At 64.9% G+C, this 13,894-nt stretch overlaps 1 protein-coding gene across 2 annotated transcripts in view; it reads right to left on the minus strand.

Moving 5' to 3' along the window:
• The window catches only part of HSPG2 (heparan sulfate proteoglycan 2), a 193,686-nt gene that overhangs the window by 81,395 nt on the left and 98,397 nt on the right, over positions 1-13,894 (minus strand). Inside the window, exons 35-45 of one of the 2 annotated variants that reach the window (XM_084651586.1) lie at positions 13,021-13,113; positions 11,780-11,860; positions 10,531-10,761; positions 10,298-10,411; positions 9,807-9,934; positions 7,109-7,195; positions 5,866-5,924; positions 4,284-4,448; positions 3,021-3,131; positions 1,988-2,088; positions 703-883 (exon numbers count right to left, since the gene is read on the minus strand). In XM_084651586.1, coding sequence (XP_084507712.1) covers positions 703-883; positions 1,988-2,088; positions 3,021-3,131; positions 4,284-4,448; positions 5,866-5,924; positions 7,109-7,195; positions 9,807-9,934; positions 10,298-10,411; positions 10,531-10,761; positions 11,780-11,860; positions 13,021-13,113 — 1,351 coding nt within the window. Of the gene's footprint in view, positions 1-660; positions 884-1,987; positions 2,089-3,020; positions 3,132-4,283; positions 4,449-5,865; positions 5,925-7,108; positions 7,196-9,806; positions 9,935-10,297; positions 10,412-10,530; positions 10,762-11,779; positions 11,861-13,020; positions 13,114-13,894 lie in introns of both variants that reach the window. The other variant, XM_084651585.1, reaches the window with a different exon arrangement.

A 13,894-nucleotide genomic window follows, 5' to 3' on the forward strand; every position in this document is an offset into this window, starting at 1 on the left:
CAGCGGCAAGGGCGCTTAAACCCAAACTGGAGCAGCTTCCCTTTGAGCCCCCGACCTCGTTTGATTAGGGTTCCACTTTGCTTTCACAACACCTAAGCTGGCCATAAACCCTGACCCTGCTCCTGTCAGAGATTCTGCGGGGTCGGCGGTTCCTGCTGAATGGCACCGCTCTGAATTAATCCACTAGCACGAGAGTTTGAGGAGGAAATCAGGGGGGAGGGGCATTAGCCCAAGTCAGGTGCAACTTTTCAATGGTCATGTCCCCCCATGCAGCTCTCCCCTCCGCCCAGAAGGAAGCTGCCTTTGTAAAGGCCAATGGTGGGCACCGGCCGGTGGGGAACGTCCCCATTAAAAACCCACCCAGTGAGGTCAGCGCCAGCAGATCCCACCGACCCCGGAACCAGAGAAGGACGGAATGGGGACTGACCGTGGGCACCACTCCTGCCAGGGAAAGTGCCACAGGGTGGGGGGGGGGCACAGAGCAATGCTAGCACCCCCAGGGCAGAGTGGGGAGCCTGGCTAGCAGAAGGTTACATTTGGTGGCACTGTCCTGGGCAGAAGGTGGCCTCAGGACTCCGGATTGCAGGGGTGGCTCCTGGTAACTGGTGAGCACTGGGCGCCAGCAGCCAGGCTCTCCCTAACTGCCTCCATCTGACTAACCCAGGCCAGGCTCTCCCTGAGGGCGCAATGGGGCGTGCACACCTTGCACGTGCAGCGTGGCTGTGCCCTCGGCCATGTCCAACATGTTGGAGCCGGTACAGACGTAGATGCCGGCGTCCTCGGGCTGCACGTTGCGGATGGTGAGGATGCCGTTGAAGTCCATGGCGCGGCGCGGCAGTTTGCCATGGTTCTGGCGCGTCCAGACCAGCGTGTAGGCTGGAGACTGCGGGAGCAGAGGGTACATGGCCATGAGGAGGGCATGAGCCCACCCTCCCCCACCCCAGGGAGCTGGCGCTAGGTGGGCTCCTCGGGAGGCAACGTGGGGCCAATCCTCACCTAGGCAATAAACCTGCTCCCCTCCCTACACCCCTGCCAGGGCTAGGGCCACTGCAGGGGATGGCAGAGCACAGGAGTGGCACCCAGATACCATGGTGATGGACACGTCACTGAAGAAGGCAGAGGCAGGGAAGGCTGCGTCCCCTAGGCTGCGCTCGGCAGCTTCGGGAGGGTGGCTCCCTGCCTGGCTACTCAGGGACTGTCAGACCCCAGGCCCTGGTTAGCAAGTCACTCTGCTCCCTATTCTGCTCACCAAAGCGTGGGGAGAGCAGGTGTCAGTCCTCCCGCTGCGGGGAGCCCGGGCTCTGCCCTGCTGGCACCACCTGAGAGTTGCGCCCGGTCAGACTCTCAGCTGGGGTGACTGGACCTTGTTTCACAGACTTCCCTGGCAACGTCCATTTACGCCGGCTGGGTGTAAGGGCTCCAGCGGGTGTGCCATGCCGGCTGCCCGTTATCCCAAATGTGGGCACAGGGCTTTGGCTGCGTTACCACCTGGCAGCTGGCAGCCGGCTGGGCACTCTGCTCTAAACTGCATGACTGTCTGCACTGCCCTCAGAGCCCACGTATGCACCGTGCTCACCCTCAGCTTCACCCCGCGTTAAACAATGACAAGCGCCGTGAGGACCCCGCAGTCACAGGACCGCTAGCCGCTCGCCCGGCTCCCATTGACTTTCCAGCACAAGCTCTCTGGGGCGCCGGCTCTTTGCTAGATGGGCGTGCAGTGCCTGGCACAACCGGCCTGATCCCTGGCCAGGGCCTCGCGGCGCCACTCCAGAAAAAACAGGTGTGTGGCCATTGTGGCCTTGTGTCTGTGCAGGGTCTGGGTGTCCAGGCGGCTGCAGGAGGCGCGTGGGTTCCTTGCCCGGGCCTGTGCTGTTTCTGGAGTAGCAGCCGTGCGAGTGAACAGCGCAGAGTTCGGTTTTCATTTCCCCACCCACGCTCAGCCCATCTCGCTGCCTCCCCCAGCCCCAGGCAGCTGCCCTGCCCTCACCTTGCTCTTGGCCGTACAGATGAAGGTGACGTCAGCTCCCGGCTTCACACTCTGGACCCTCTTCTCCTCCACGGTCACTGTGATGGGTTTGCTGGGGGCCTCTGCACCGACGGGGAGACATAAGACTCGTGCCCAGCACACCCTGCAGGCCATGGACAGCAGGACGGCAGCTCCAGGGCCCAGCCACCAGGGCCTAATGGTGCCCCAGGGCCAGGGCCAGGCAGGGCAAGGAGGCCAACAGGGAGCAGCGCTTGGGGTGGGAGGGTTGAGTTCAGCTTTTCTTGTCAGCTCTTCCTCTCTGAGGCTGCCTCATCCCAACCTAGGCCCTTCCCTCCTCCTGGGTCCCAGGCAAATCCTGCCCCCTCTCCGGGCCCCATGCCCTGCCCTCCTCTTTGGCCCTGCCTGCCCCCGGGCCCCGTGGGCCATGCCTGCCCCCAGGCCCTGCCCATCCCCTGGTCCCTGCCCTCCTCCTGGGCCCTGCCCATCCCCTGGGCCCTGCCCGCCCCCTGATCCTCATGCAGATCCTGCCCAGCCTCGGGGCCTGAAGCCCTGCCTGCCTCCTGGGTCCTGTCTGCTCCCAGACCCCAGGCCCTGCCCATCCCATGGGCCCTGCCCCCCCGGCCCCCACACAGATCCTGCCCAGCCTTGGGAAGGCCCTATCCATTCCCCTGAGCCCAGGCAGACCCTGCTCCCCGCTGGACCCCAGGCCCTGGACCCCAGGCCCTGCCCACCCCTGGGCCTTGCCCATAGGAGCTCATCTTGTTGCCCAGGCGTGAGGGGCTGGTGGTGGATGGGGTCAGAGGCTCGGACCTCGACCCTGCCCTGGCTGCCTGTGTGGAGCAGTGCCATTTGCTCTGCCTCTATCCCACCGCCGCTGAGGGCAGGGCCACCATGACAACGGCTCTGCCAGGGAAGGAGGGTGTCAGCTCCCAGCCGTGGCCCCGCAGAGTGCACAGCCCGGGTGCCAGGCCCACCTGGTCTCAGCAGCGCCCTCCCGCTCCCCCACCCGCAGGCCAAGCCCGCAGCCGCTCACCCGTGACAATGATCTCCGCCCGACTGGCATTGCTGTGCTCCAGGCTGCGGCAGGTGCAGACGTACACACCGGCCTCCGAGGGACGGATGCTGGGGAAGTGGAGCTCTTCACCTAGGGCCAGGCAAAGGACGCGTGAGACCCACACATGGCCCACCACGGGCAGAGCGTGTGCACAGAGGGGCCCTCTGGCAGGCAGGGAGAACATCCCCAGGCCTGGGGAGCTTGCAGGGAGACCCTGTCTCTGCCACCCCGCTGCTTATAGCCACTGGTCACAGCTCCCCAGCCATGGCCCAGCACCCCAGCTAGGGAGGGCTGGCCTGGGCCACGTCTGGACGGAGAGCTCTGAGGAACACCTGAGATGCTCAGACTGGTGATTCGGGAGGTGGCACATGCGCCCGAGCCAGCGTGGGCCCCCGTGTGGTGCTAGGTCATTCCGTGGGGGGTGCTCTCCCCTGCAGATTGCAGTTGGAGGAGCATCGATCCAAGCTCCTGACCTGCTCTGGCCTCGGGGGGCTGCATTTGCACCAGATTGGGGTGTCCTGATCCAGCCCCTCCTGAACTCCCTGTTGTCTCCTCACCTTTGAGCAGGCTGAATGACAGAATGGCTGGCCCCAGCCAGGTGTGTCCCTGAGTCTGTGGGACCCAGGGCTGGACCCCCATCCTGCCCTCGGTTCCCTACTGATTCAAACCTTCCACCATTGGCCTGGGCGTCTGCCAGCACCAGTACTAATCACAATAAACCTGCCATCAAACCCACTCCCCACAGCCACCAGGATGACCCTGCAGTGGCATGTGGATACCAGATTCTCCTTCCCCTCCTGTCCTACAGTTTTATAGCATTGCGGTGTGACTGTATAAAGAGCTACCCTGTCGCACCCCAGAGACAGCTGGATCCCAGTGCTAGGTGAGGGATCTCTGTATAAATGGATATATTGCCACACCCCAGAAGCAGCTGCATTTCAGGGCTGGTCTACACTTATAACTTAGGTCGACATAGCTGCAGTGCTCGGGGGTGTGAAAATCCACACCTCTGAGCACTGTAGCTATGCTACCAACCCTGGTAGATGCAGCTAGGTTGACAGATGAACGCTTCCATCAGCCGTCGCTCAGGGAGCTCCCAAAGCAATGGTCAGACCCTTCCAGCTACATGACGGAGCTACGCTGTGCCACCATAGCTCCCACAGTGCAGACACAGCCTCAGCGGAGGGGATGTGCCTGGTTCCTAACGTTCATTGTTCTCTCCACACCTGGCCACACCGTTACCTTGCCGTCGGCTCTGAGCAGTGCTGGGCACAGGGCGCCCATCCTCCCGCGACCAGGAGTAGTAGTAGGGCGGGCTGCCACTGGCCTGGCAGCGCAGAGTCACCTCACCACCCTGCGACACCGTGGTCTTTGACGGGTGGACTCGTACCACGAAAGGGGCTCGGTCTGTGGGGAGAGGAGAGCGGGAGCCGGTCATTCTGGGGATGCTGGGGCGATGCATCAGACCCACGGGGGTGGGTCAGCAATGGTGCTGTGGCCAGCTGCCCCCCCAAATGGGAACTGCCTTGATGTGAGAGCAAAGGGCCCACCCAGGGCTGTGGGGCGAGGGGCCATATCCATCCAAGCCCAGCTCTGCACTCACCAACAGGACCCCCCCAGGACTATGGGGCAAGGGGCCGTATCCACCCATGCCCTGCTGTACACCCACCAAGGGGGACCCCCCGGGGCTCTGGTGCAAGGGGCCGTATCCACCCGTTCCCTGCTCTGCACCCACCAACGGGGGCCCCCCAGGGCTCTGGGGTGAGGGGCCGTATCCACCTGTGCCCTGAGGGGCTTATCCCTCTACCAGCTCCTGGCCAGATCCCATCTCTCTGCTGACCGTTGCTGGCGGGGCAGAGGCAGGGATGAGGGGCTGGATGCTAGGAAGTCTGGCCCGTGGTCTGGGAGCTGTACCAGCATCCAGCAGTCACCTGCTCCCCTTGCAGCCACCTGAGCCCGGAGTCACAGCCCTCCAGGAGGGGGTGCTCCAAGCACCCTGTATTCACACTCCCCACATCACTGCGATGCGCCTTGGGAGGAATCATTAAAGTCCCCCTCCAGGCTAATGTCCTTGGGGAGCGTATGCACGAAGCGCACAGGAAGAGTTCACCCAACAACCGGGTGGGGTAACCCTGCTTCTCAGACACAGGACAGGCTGGCACCTCTGGCCTGTCCCGGGGCTGCTCCTTGGCAGCAATGGGGGTAGGAACAAATCAATCTGCAAACAGCAGCTTGGAGCCTCTTTCCGTATGGGACTCCCCATCCCGACCTCACCGCTGGAGTAAACTTTCTCCGTGGTGACCCTCAGCAGAGAGCATTTCAAAAGGGGCTGGACTGTGACAGTGAGCAGCAAAACCACCCCAGCCACCTCTCTCTCACCTGCAGGGCACTGTGACTGCAGGGGAGAGCTGGACCTGAGGACTGCATCAGCCATACTGACGGGAGAGTGGTGCAGGTTTGACCTCCAGCCAAGCCTAGCTTGTTCAGTGGTAGCTGCTAGAAAGGGGTTTATATTTGTGTTTCTTGGACCCATTTCTAACTTTGATGCCTTACACTAGTACTCACCTGAAATCCGCCAGGCTGTAGTTAAATAAACTGGCTTGATTTTTAATCTAACCCAGTGCAGCACTGTGTTTAAACTGAGCTGTTGGTAACTCCAGTGAACATAGAAAATTGCTGGCTACTGACCCTGGACAGTGTCAAGGGACCTTCAACATCTCAGCTTGCAGGCTGCTAGCCTTTGTCCTTCTGCTGGCCCAAAAGCCAGGGCAGTGGGGACCCACTGGGACCCAGCCCTGCCGCCAGCGCCTGGACCAGCACTTACCCACAGGCACACACTTCTGCCCCCGCACGCTGGGGTTCCCCACATAGCCTGGCGCACATCTGTGGGGAGCAGGAGAGACAGGTGAAGGGGGCACTGGCTCCCAGGGGAAAACAATTATGGGGGGGAGGGGGAGTTGCACACAAAGCCTAGGGCTGCCAACTTTCTATTGGCACAAAACCGAACACCCTAGCCTCGCCCCTTCCTGAGGCCCACCCCCTGCTCACTACATTCCCCCTCCCTCAGTGTCTCGCTCTCCCCCACCCTCACTCACTTTCACTGGGGCTGGGGCAGCAAGTTGGGGTACGGGAGGGGGTTGGGGCTCGGGGTTGGGGCGTGGGCTTACCTTGGGTGGCTCCCGGTCAGCGGCGCAGCAGGGCTAAGGCAGGCTGCCCGCCTCTCCTGGCTCCGTGCTGCGCCCCAGAAGTGGCCAGCGGGTCTGGCTCCTACGTGGGGGCGCGGGCAGGAGGCTCTGCGGCATGTGCTGCTCTCAGCTGCAGGCACTGACAACCCCCCAGCCCCACTGTGGAGCCAGTGCTCGGGGCGGGGGCAGCGCGGAGCACTGTGGCCCACCCCGCCTAGGAGTTGGACCTGCTGGTCGCTTCTGGAAGCAGTGCAGTGCCCCACGACAGATAGGGCTAGCCAGCCTTAGAGCCGCACCGCCGACCAGACTTTTATCGGTCCGGTTGGCGGTGCTGACTGGAGCCGCCAGGGTCCCTTCTCGACTGGGCGTTCCGGTCGAAAAACGGACACCTTTGGGAACTCCCTAACAAAGCCTTCTGTCCGCTGTGCCTTGGAGCTGCAGGCTGGGCCTGAGGAGCGTGGGGAAGCAGTTATTGCCCCAGTGTACACAGCCCCCGGGGTCCAGGTGCAATGAGGCCAGACTCCATGGGGCAAGCCCCAACCCATGGCAGCTGGGAGTCCAGGGGACAATAGAGTTGTCACCTTTCTAAGGGCTGGAAAGGAGACCCGGAGGCCCTGTCCTGCCTCTTCCTTTGAGGTCCTGCCCCCTACTCTGCTTCCTCCCCAAAGCCCCACCCCTTCTCCATGTCCTCCCCCAAGTACCCTTCTGCTCCACCTCTTCCCCCAAGGCCTCGCCCCTGCTCTGCCTCTTCCCCACTCATCCCAGACTTTAAAACATGGACAATGTAGGGGGGCTTGTCAAATGACACCAGGACACACAAGCCAAAACCCAGACTGTCTGGGGGAAAGCTGGCCGGGTGGCAGCCCTAGGGGAAAGACTTACTGCTCGCAGTACTGGCCGGTGTAGCCGGGATCGCAGGCAGAGCAGCGATAGCCGCCCGCCCCCAGGCTCTCACATGTCCGCGAGAACCTGCAGGGAGAGAGCGAACTGAGCACCCGGTCAGGAACAGCGCCCCCACCCACCCAGTGAACAGCGCCCCCCTGCCTCCGCCACCCCGGAACCACGGCAGGAACAGAACCCCACCCCGGCTCAGCCATCCCGGGAACAGCGCCCCCCTGCCTCCGCCACCCCGGAACCACTCCAGGAACAGAACCCCACCCCGGCTCAGCCATCCCGGGAACAGCGCCCCCTGCCTCCGCCACCCCGGAACCACTCCAGGAACAGAACCCCACCCCGGCTCAGCCATCCCGGGAACAGCGCCCCCCTGCCTCTGCCACCCCGGAACCACTCCAGGAACAGAACCCCACCCCGGCTCAGCCATCCCGGGAACAGCGCCCCCCTGCCTCCGCCACCCCGGAACCACTCCAGGAACAGAACCCCACCCCGGCTCAGCCATCCCGGGAACAGCGCCCCCCTGCCTCCGCCACCCCGGAACCACTCCAGGAACAGAACCCCACCCCGGCTCAGCCATCCCGGGAACAGCGCCCCCTGCCTCCGCCACCCCGGAACCATGGCAGGAACAGAACCCCACCCCGGCTCAGCCATCCCGGGAACAGCGCCCCGCTGCCTCCGCCACCCCGGAACCACTCCAGGAACAGAACCCCACCCCGGCTCAGCCATCCCGGGAACAGCGCCCCCTGCCTCCGCCACCCCGGAACCACTCCAGGAACAGAACCCCACCCCGGCTCAGCCATCCCGGGAACAGTGCCCCGATGCCTCCGCCACCCCGGAACCACTCCAGGAACAGAACCCCACCCCGGCTCAGCCATCCCGGGAACAGCGCCCCCCTGCCTCCGCCACCCCGGAACCACTCCAGGAACAGAACCCCACCCCGGCTCAGCCATCCCAGGAACAGCGCCCCCCTGCCTCCGCCACCCCGGAACCACTTCAGGAACAGAACCCCACCCCGGCTCAGCCATCCCGGGAACAGCGCCCCCCTGCCTCCGCCACCCCGGAACCACTCCAGGAACAGAACCCCACCCCGGCTCAGCCATCCCGGGAACAGCGCCCCCTGCCTCCGCCACCCCGGAACCACTCCAGGAACAGAACCCCACCCCGGCTCAGCCATCCCGGGAACAGCGCCCCCTGCCTCCGCCACCCCAGAACCATGGCAGGAACAGAACCCCACCCCGGCTCAGCCATCCCGGGAACAGCGCCCCCCTGCCTCCGCCACCCCGGAACCACGGCAGGAACAGAACCCCACCCCGGCTCAGCCATCCCGGGAACAGCGCCCCCCTGCCTCCGCCACCCCGGAACCACGGCAGGAACAGAACCCCACCCCGGCTCAGCCATCCCGGGAACAGCGCCCCTCTGCCTCCGCCACCCCGGAACCACTCCAGGAACAGAACCCCACCCCGGCTCAGCCATCCCGGGAACAGCGCCCCCCTGCCTCCGCCACCCCGGAACCACTCCAGGAACAGAACCCCACCCCGGCTCAGCCATCCCGGGAACAGCGCCCCCTGCCTCCGCCACCCCGGAACCACTCCAGGAACAGAACCCCACCCCGGCTCAGCCATCCCGGGAACAGCGCCCCCCTGCCTCCGCCACCCCGGAACCACTCCAGGAACAGAACCCCACCCCGGCTCAGCCATCCCGGGAACAGCGCCCCCTGCCTCCGCCACCCTGGAACCATGGCAGGAACAGAACCCCACCCCGGCTCAGCTATCCCGGGAACAGCGCCCCCCTGCCTCCACCACCCCGGAACCGCTCCAGGAACAGAACCCCACCCCGGCTCAGCCATCCCGGGAACAGCGCCCCCCTGCCTCCGCCACCCCGGAACCACTCCAGGAACAGAACCCCACCCCGGCTCAGCCATCCCGGGAACAGCGCCCCCTGCCTCCGCCACCCCGGAACCACGGCAGGAACAGAACCCCACCCCGGCTCAGCCATCCTGGGAACAACGCCCCCTGCCTCCGCCACCCCGGAACCACTCCAGGAACAGAACCCCACCCCGGCTCAGCCATCCCGGGAACAGCGCCCCCTGCCTCCGCCACCCCGGAACCACTCCAGGAGCAGAACCCCACCCCGGCTCAGCCATCCCGGGAACAGCGCCCCCCTGCCTCCGCCACCCCGGAACCACGGCAGGAACAACACCTCACCCCCACTCAGCTGCCCCGGAAACAGCATCTGCTGCCCCCACTCAGCTGCCCCAGGAACAGAGCCCTCTGCCCCCACTCAGCCGCTCCGGGAACAGTGCCTCCTGCCCCCTGCCCTGCCGCCCCAGGAAGAGCGGTCCTGTCCCCGATGTATACCCCCCGAGTTATTAGACACACAAGGTTGAGCAAACCACAGAGCCCTCAGGATCACCCCCAAGGCAGGTTCTCGGGGGACCTGCCAGGAAACTCTGGCTGGCAGCAGCGGTGGGGCTGGTGCTGAGATGCCGACAGACCTTGGCTGGCAATAGGGTGGCCAGAACTTGGGGCCTCCTCCATAAATCCTCACTCCACCTCCACCCCGAGGTTAACACTCAGAGATGGAGATGCCACGTGGGAGGTGATGAGCTCAGTCATGTTAACCCCATGTGTGCCATGGGTTGCTACACTCTAACCCCCAACCCCACCCGCTGGTGTCAGCTACTCACTGGTTCTCAGGTTCGGAAAGTGGGCAGGCGCAAGGCTGGCAGTCCTCGGGGGTCCCGGCGGTGGCGTCACCGTAGTAGCCAGGGGCACACTGCTCGCAGAACTCCCCGGCCGCGTTGTGTAAGCAGTTCTGGGGAGAGGAACAGAGCTCACACACCCAGCCGATGGGAGAGGAGCGACTGCAGCGAGGGGCTTGCCCTGGGGCAGAGTCCTCCTCCAGGGTGGGGCAGGAGGCAGGGTATAGATGGGGTCCCTTGCCGAGTCACAGAGTGTGGGCCCAGGAAGCCAGGGGCTCTGGCCCAGCGCAAGCAGGTTCAGGGGGACCAGAGGGAGTCTCAGCCCTTCTCTCAGCCCACGTTGGGGCATCCACCTGGCCTGGGGCAGTGGCGAGGGGGACTCCAGAAGACATAGGAGTGTCTGGTTCAGCGAGGCAGGGTGGAAAGGCTGCTCCAGCCGGTGGGGAGGTACAGTGTACAGCACACTGGTCACTCACCGAGCAGGCCCCCGTCTCCGGGTGACAGGAGTCCGAGTGGCCATTGCACTCACACAGCTCGCAGTGCCCCAGGTACAGGCCACCCCCGGTGCGAGTGTAGCCAGCAGCACAGTCCTGCAGGGAAGAGACACAGCGTCACCCTGCAGTACAACCGGCCGGGGCCTCGCCCCCAGAGCGGGCACAGCTGCCAGGCCCCAAGCCAAGGGATGTGGGTCAGCAAGGGGCCACCTCACCTGGCAGGAGAGGCCCCGGTACCCAGGCGGGCAGCGGCACTCCTCCACCTCCAGCGCCCGCGGCAGGCTGCTGTAGGTGGGCACAACGGTCTCCATGCTGACGCCAGCAATGCTGGCCGACACCATGTCGGTGGAATAGGTGGCACGGATGAGGATCTCGTCCAGGTCGGCCAGCGCCATCATCAAGTGCTCCCGGGTGGCATGCTGCCCGTCGGGACGCTTCCAGTATTGCTGTGGGGGAGAGGGGCAGAGTCACGCCTGGCTGGAAGCCCACCGAGCTCTGAGGCAAGGACAGCGGGGCTGCCCTGCAGGGAAGCCCATGTGCTCGCACCCTGGACCTTGGCTCAGCCAGGCTGCCCTGGATTCATGCAGCAGGGGCTGGAGGGGGCTCTGGGGCGGCGACTCCGCCATGGCACGAATGGGGACTAAACCCAGCTCAGACGAGAGCTCAACCCCGTGGAGCCAGAGGGCAGCCCAGCCCCTTGGGACATGCCCCCTCCTGGCACAGGTGGGTGAGTTGGCTTGACATGGGGGCTCCAGTGGCTTCAGTTCAGGGGAGGCCAGGAGCCCCACTGCACCTTCCCCACGCCCTTGCGGGGAGCTCAGACTGGAGAGGAGGGGGCAGGGGGACCATGTCGGGAGGCGGGGGTGTAAGATGGTGGGCGAGGCAGGGCCGGGGAGGGGGCCGGGGCGGTACCGCGTGGGTGAGGCGGGGCCGGGGAGGGGGCCGGGGCGGTACCGCGTGGGCGAGGCGGGGCCGGGGAGGGGGCCAGAGCGGTACCGCGTGGGCGAGGTGGGGCCGGGGAGGGGGCCGGGGCGGTACCGCGTGGGCGAGGTGGGGCCGGGGAGGGGGCCGGGGCGGTACCGTGCTGGCGAGGCGGGGCCGGGGAGGGGGCTGGGGCGGTACCGCGTGGGCGAGGCGGGGCCGGGGAGGGGGCCGGGGCGGTACCGTGGGTGAGGCGGGGCCGGGGCGGTACCGCGTGGGCGAGGCGGGGCCGGGGAGGGGGCTGGGGCGGTACCGCGTGGGTGAGGCGGGGCCGGGGAGGGGGCCGGGGCGGTACCACGTGGGCGAGGCGGGGCCGGGGAGGGGGCTGGGGCGGTACCGCGTGGGCGAGGTGGGGCCGGGGAGGGGGCCGGGGCGGTACCGCGTGGGTGAGGTGGGGCCGGGGAGGGGGCCGGGGCGGTACCGCGTGGGTGAGGTGGGGCCGGGGAGGGGGCCGGGGCGGTACCCTGTGAGCCGCGCACTCACCTCCCGGAGGACGATCTCGAAGCTCTGTCTGTCACGTGGCAGCAGCTCAGGCTGGTAGGCCACCAGCGTGATGTCGTTGCCCTGCACAGACAACAAGGGGAAGCGGCTGGTCAGACCCCGGGCTCGGCTCCGCACACCCTCATCCAGGTTGGCAGGGCCCCCCCTGCACACGCCATGCCAGCCCGTCCTGGACCTGTTCTGACCCTCTCCCTCCACCAGACGCCACCTGCCTTCCACTCACCTACAGGGCCCTTGTGCTGTGAGCACGCCCCCCAGTCCGCTGGCAGGTGCTGGCCTCTTCTCGCCCAGCCTGCTTGGACACCCCCCCATGTAGCGCCCTCCCTGCGGGGGGAGATTTCAAGGGCCCGTCTCTGTGGCTGCCCCTCTCTAAAGCACCCCCCTAAGAGTAGTTTCATCTAGCCCACCTTTCCCTCGTTTGCTTATGAGCCTGTCATGTGGGACTGTGCCAGATCCCTTTGTGAAACAGAGACATGCCACACCTACAGCTTCTCCCATCCCCTAGGCCAGTGCCCATCAGAGAAGGAAATTAGACGCTTTGCCATGATTTGTTCTTGACAGGTCCATGCTGGCTGCTCCTTATCGCCTTGCTGTCCTCGAGGTGCTTACAGATTGACTTTGAATCGTTTGTTTCAGTATCTCTCCGGGTATTGAAGTTAGGCTTTCTGGGCTGCAATTGCCCAGGTCCTTTCTGTTCCCCTTTTCAAAGGTGGGTACGAGGCTACGCATCTCCAGTCCTCTGAGACCTCACCCGTCCTTGGGGAGTTCTCCAAGATGGTCACTAACGGGTTCCCAGCTGGCTTCAGCTAGTTCCCTATGTGCCCGAGAGTGCACTTCACCAGGCCCTGCTCACTTCAATACACCGAACCCATCAAACTCCTTACCCTGACCTTTCCCTGTTCTGGCATGTATTCCCTGCGCTCCCTCCCAGCCTCCCTTCTCCCAGCTCTCTGCATGCCCCTCAATCCCAGCCCCCTGCTATTCCAGCCCTGGCCCCAGACACCCTGTCACCCAGACAACCCCCTTCCCATCCCGGAGAGCCCTGGTGCCCCACAGGCCCCCCACTGTCCTGTCCCAGCCAGGCCCCCATCCCATCCTGGACAGCTCCCTTACCCCCAACCCCATCCCAGGCAGCCCCCTTCCCATTCCAGAGAGCCCTGGTGCCCCACAGGCCCCCCACTGTCCTGTTCCAGGCACCCCCCCATCCCAGACAGCCCCCTTACCGTGATCTGCACGTCGGCGTCAGGCAGCGGGGCACTCCTCCCCCCCGAGTTGTAGGAGAGGGTGTAGCGCAGCCGCCCACCATAGGAGCCGACCTAAGAAAGCAAGGAACAGCGTAGGCTGAGCACCTCAGCTCTGGCTCTGTGGCGCCCTGGCCTGGCCAAGGGTCCCTCAAGTGAGTCTGCCCGGGGCTGGTTTGGTCAGTCCATGAGGGGGGCACTAGGGGCGGGGACAGGGCAGGGGGAAGGATCAAAAACCTGCCCGATAGCGATCGACCCAGGGAGCTCCATCTCCTTAGCCTGACAGAGATGGCTCAGAGGGCCTTGACCCCAGTCTGTAAAGACCTGTGTGGGGAACAAAGATTTACTAACGGGCCCATCAGTCCAGCAGCGACGGGTTGAATCACGGGCACAGGGAGTGCATGTGTGAGGGTAATTAACCCTCAGAACCATTTCCCAGTGGATTCTCCAGCTCTGACCATCTGAAATCCAGCCTGGCTGTTTCTCTAACAGACCTGCTCTAGGAATTCGTGTGGGGCAGGTCTTTGGCCTGTGCTATCCAGGGGGTCAGGCGAGATCATGGGTTCCCAAACTGTGGGATGCACCCAAAGGTGGGCCAGGACACAGTCCCGGGTGCTCCACTGACGCATCATGGGCAGAGCTTGGGGGGCACTGCCCCCCCCAAAATGTATATGTTGATAGTGGGGGGCACAATTTAAAGGTTCAGCTGCCCCCCGAACAGCTCGAGTCACACCCTCCCCAGCAGGTCCTCTCTCACACACAGGGCACCCAGTGCCACCATGTCTGACTGGGAAGTGGACAGCAACGAGGAGTCGTGCGCCTGGAGCTGGCTGTTAGCCCCCCACCACTGGCAGAG

The sequence above is a fragment of the Lepidochelys olivacea genome (genome assembly GCF_965140295.1).
Source record: "Lepidochelys olivacea isolate rLepOli2 genome assembly, chromosome: 18".
Taxonomy (NCBI): domain Eukaryota; kingdom Metazoa; phylum Chordata; order Testudines; family Cheloniidae; genus Lepidochelys; species Lepidochelys olivacea.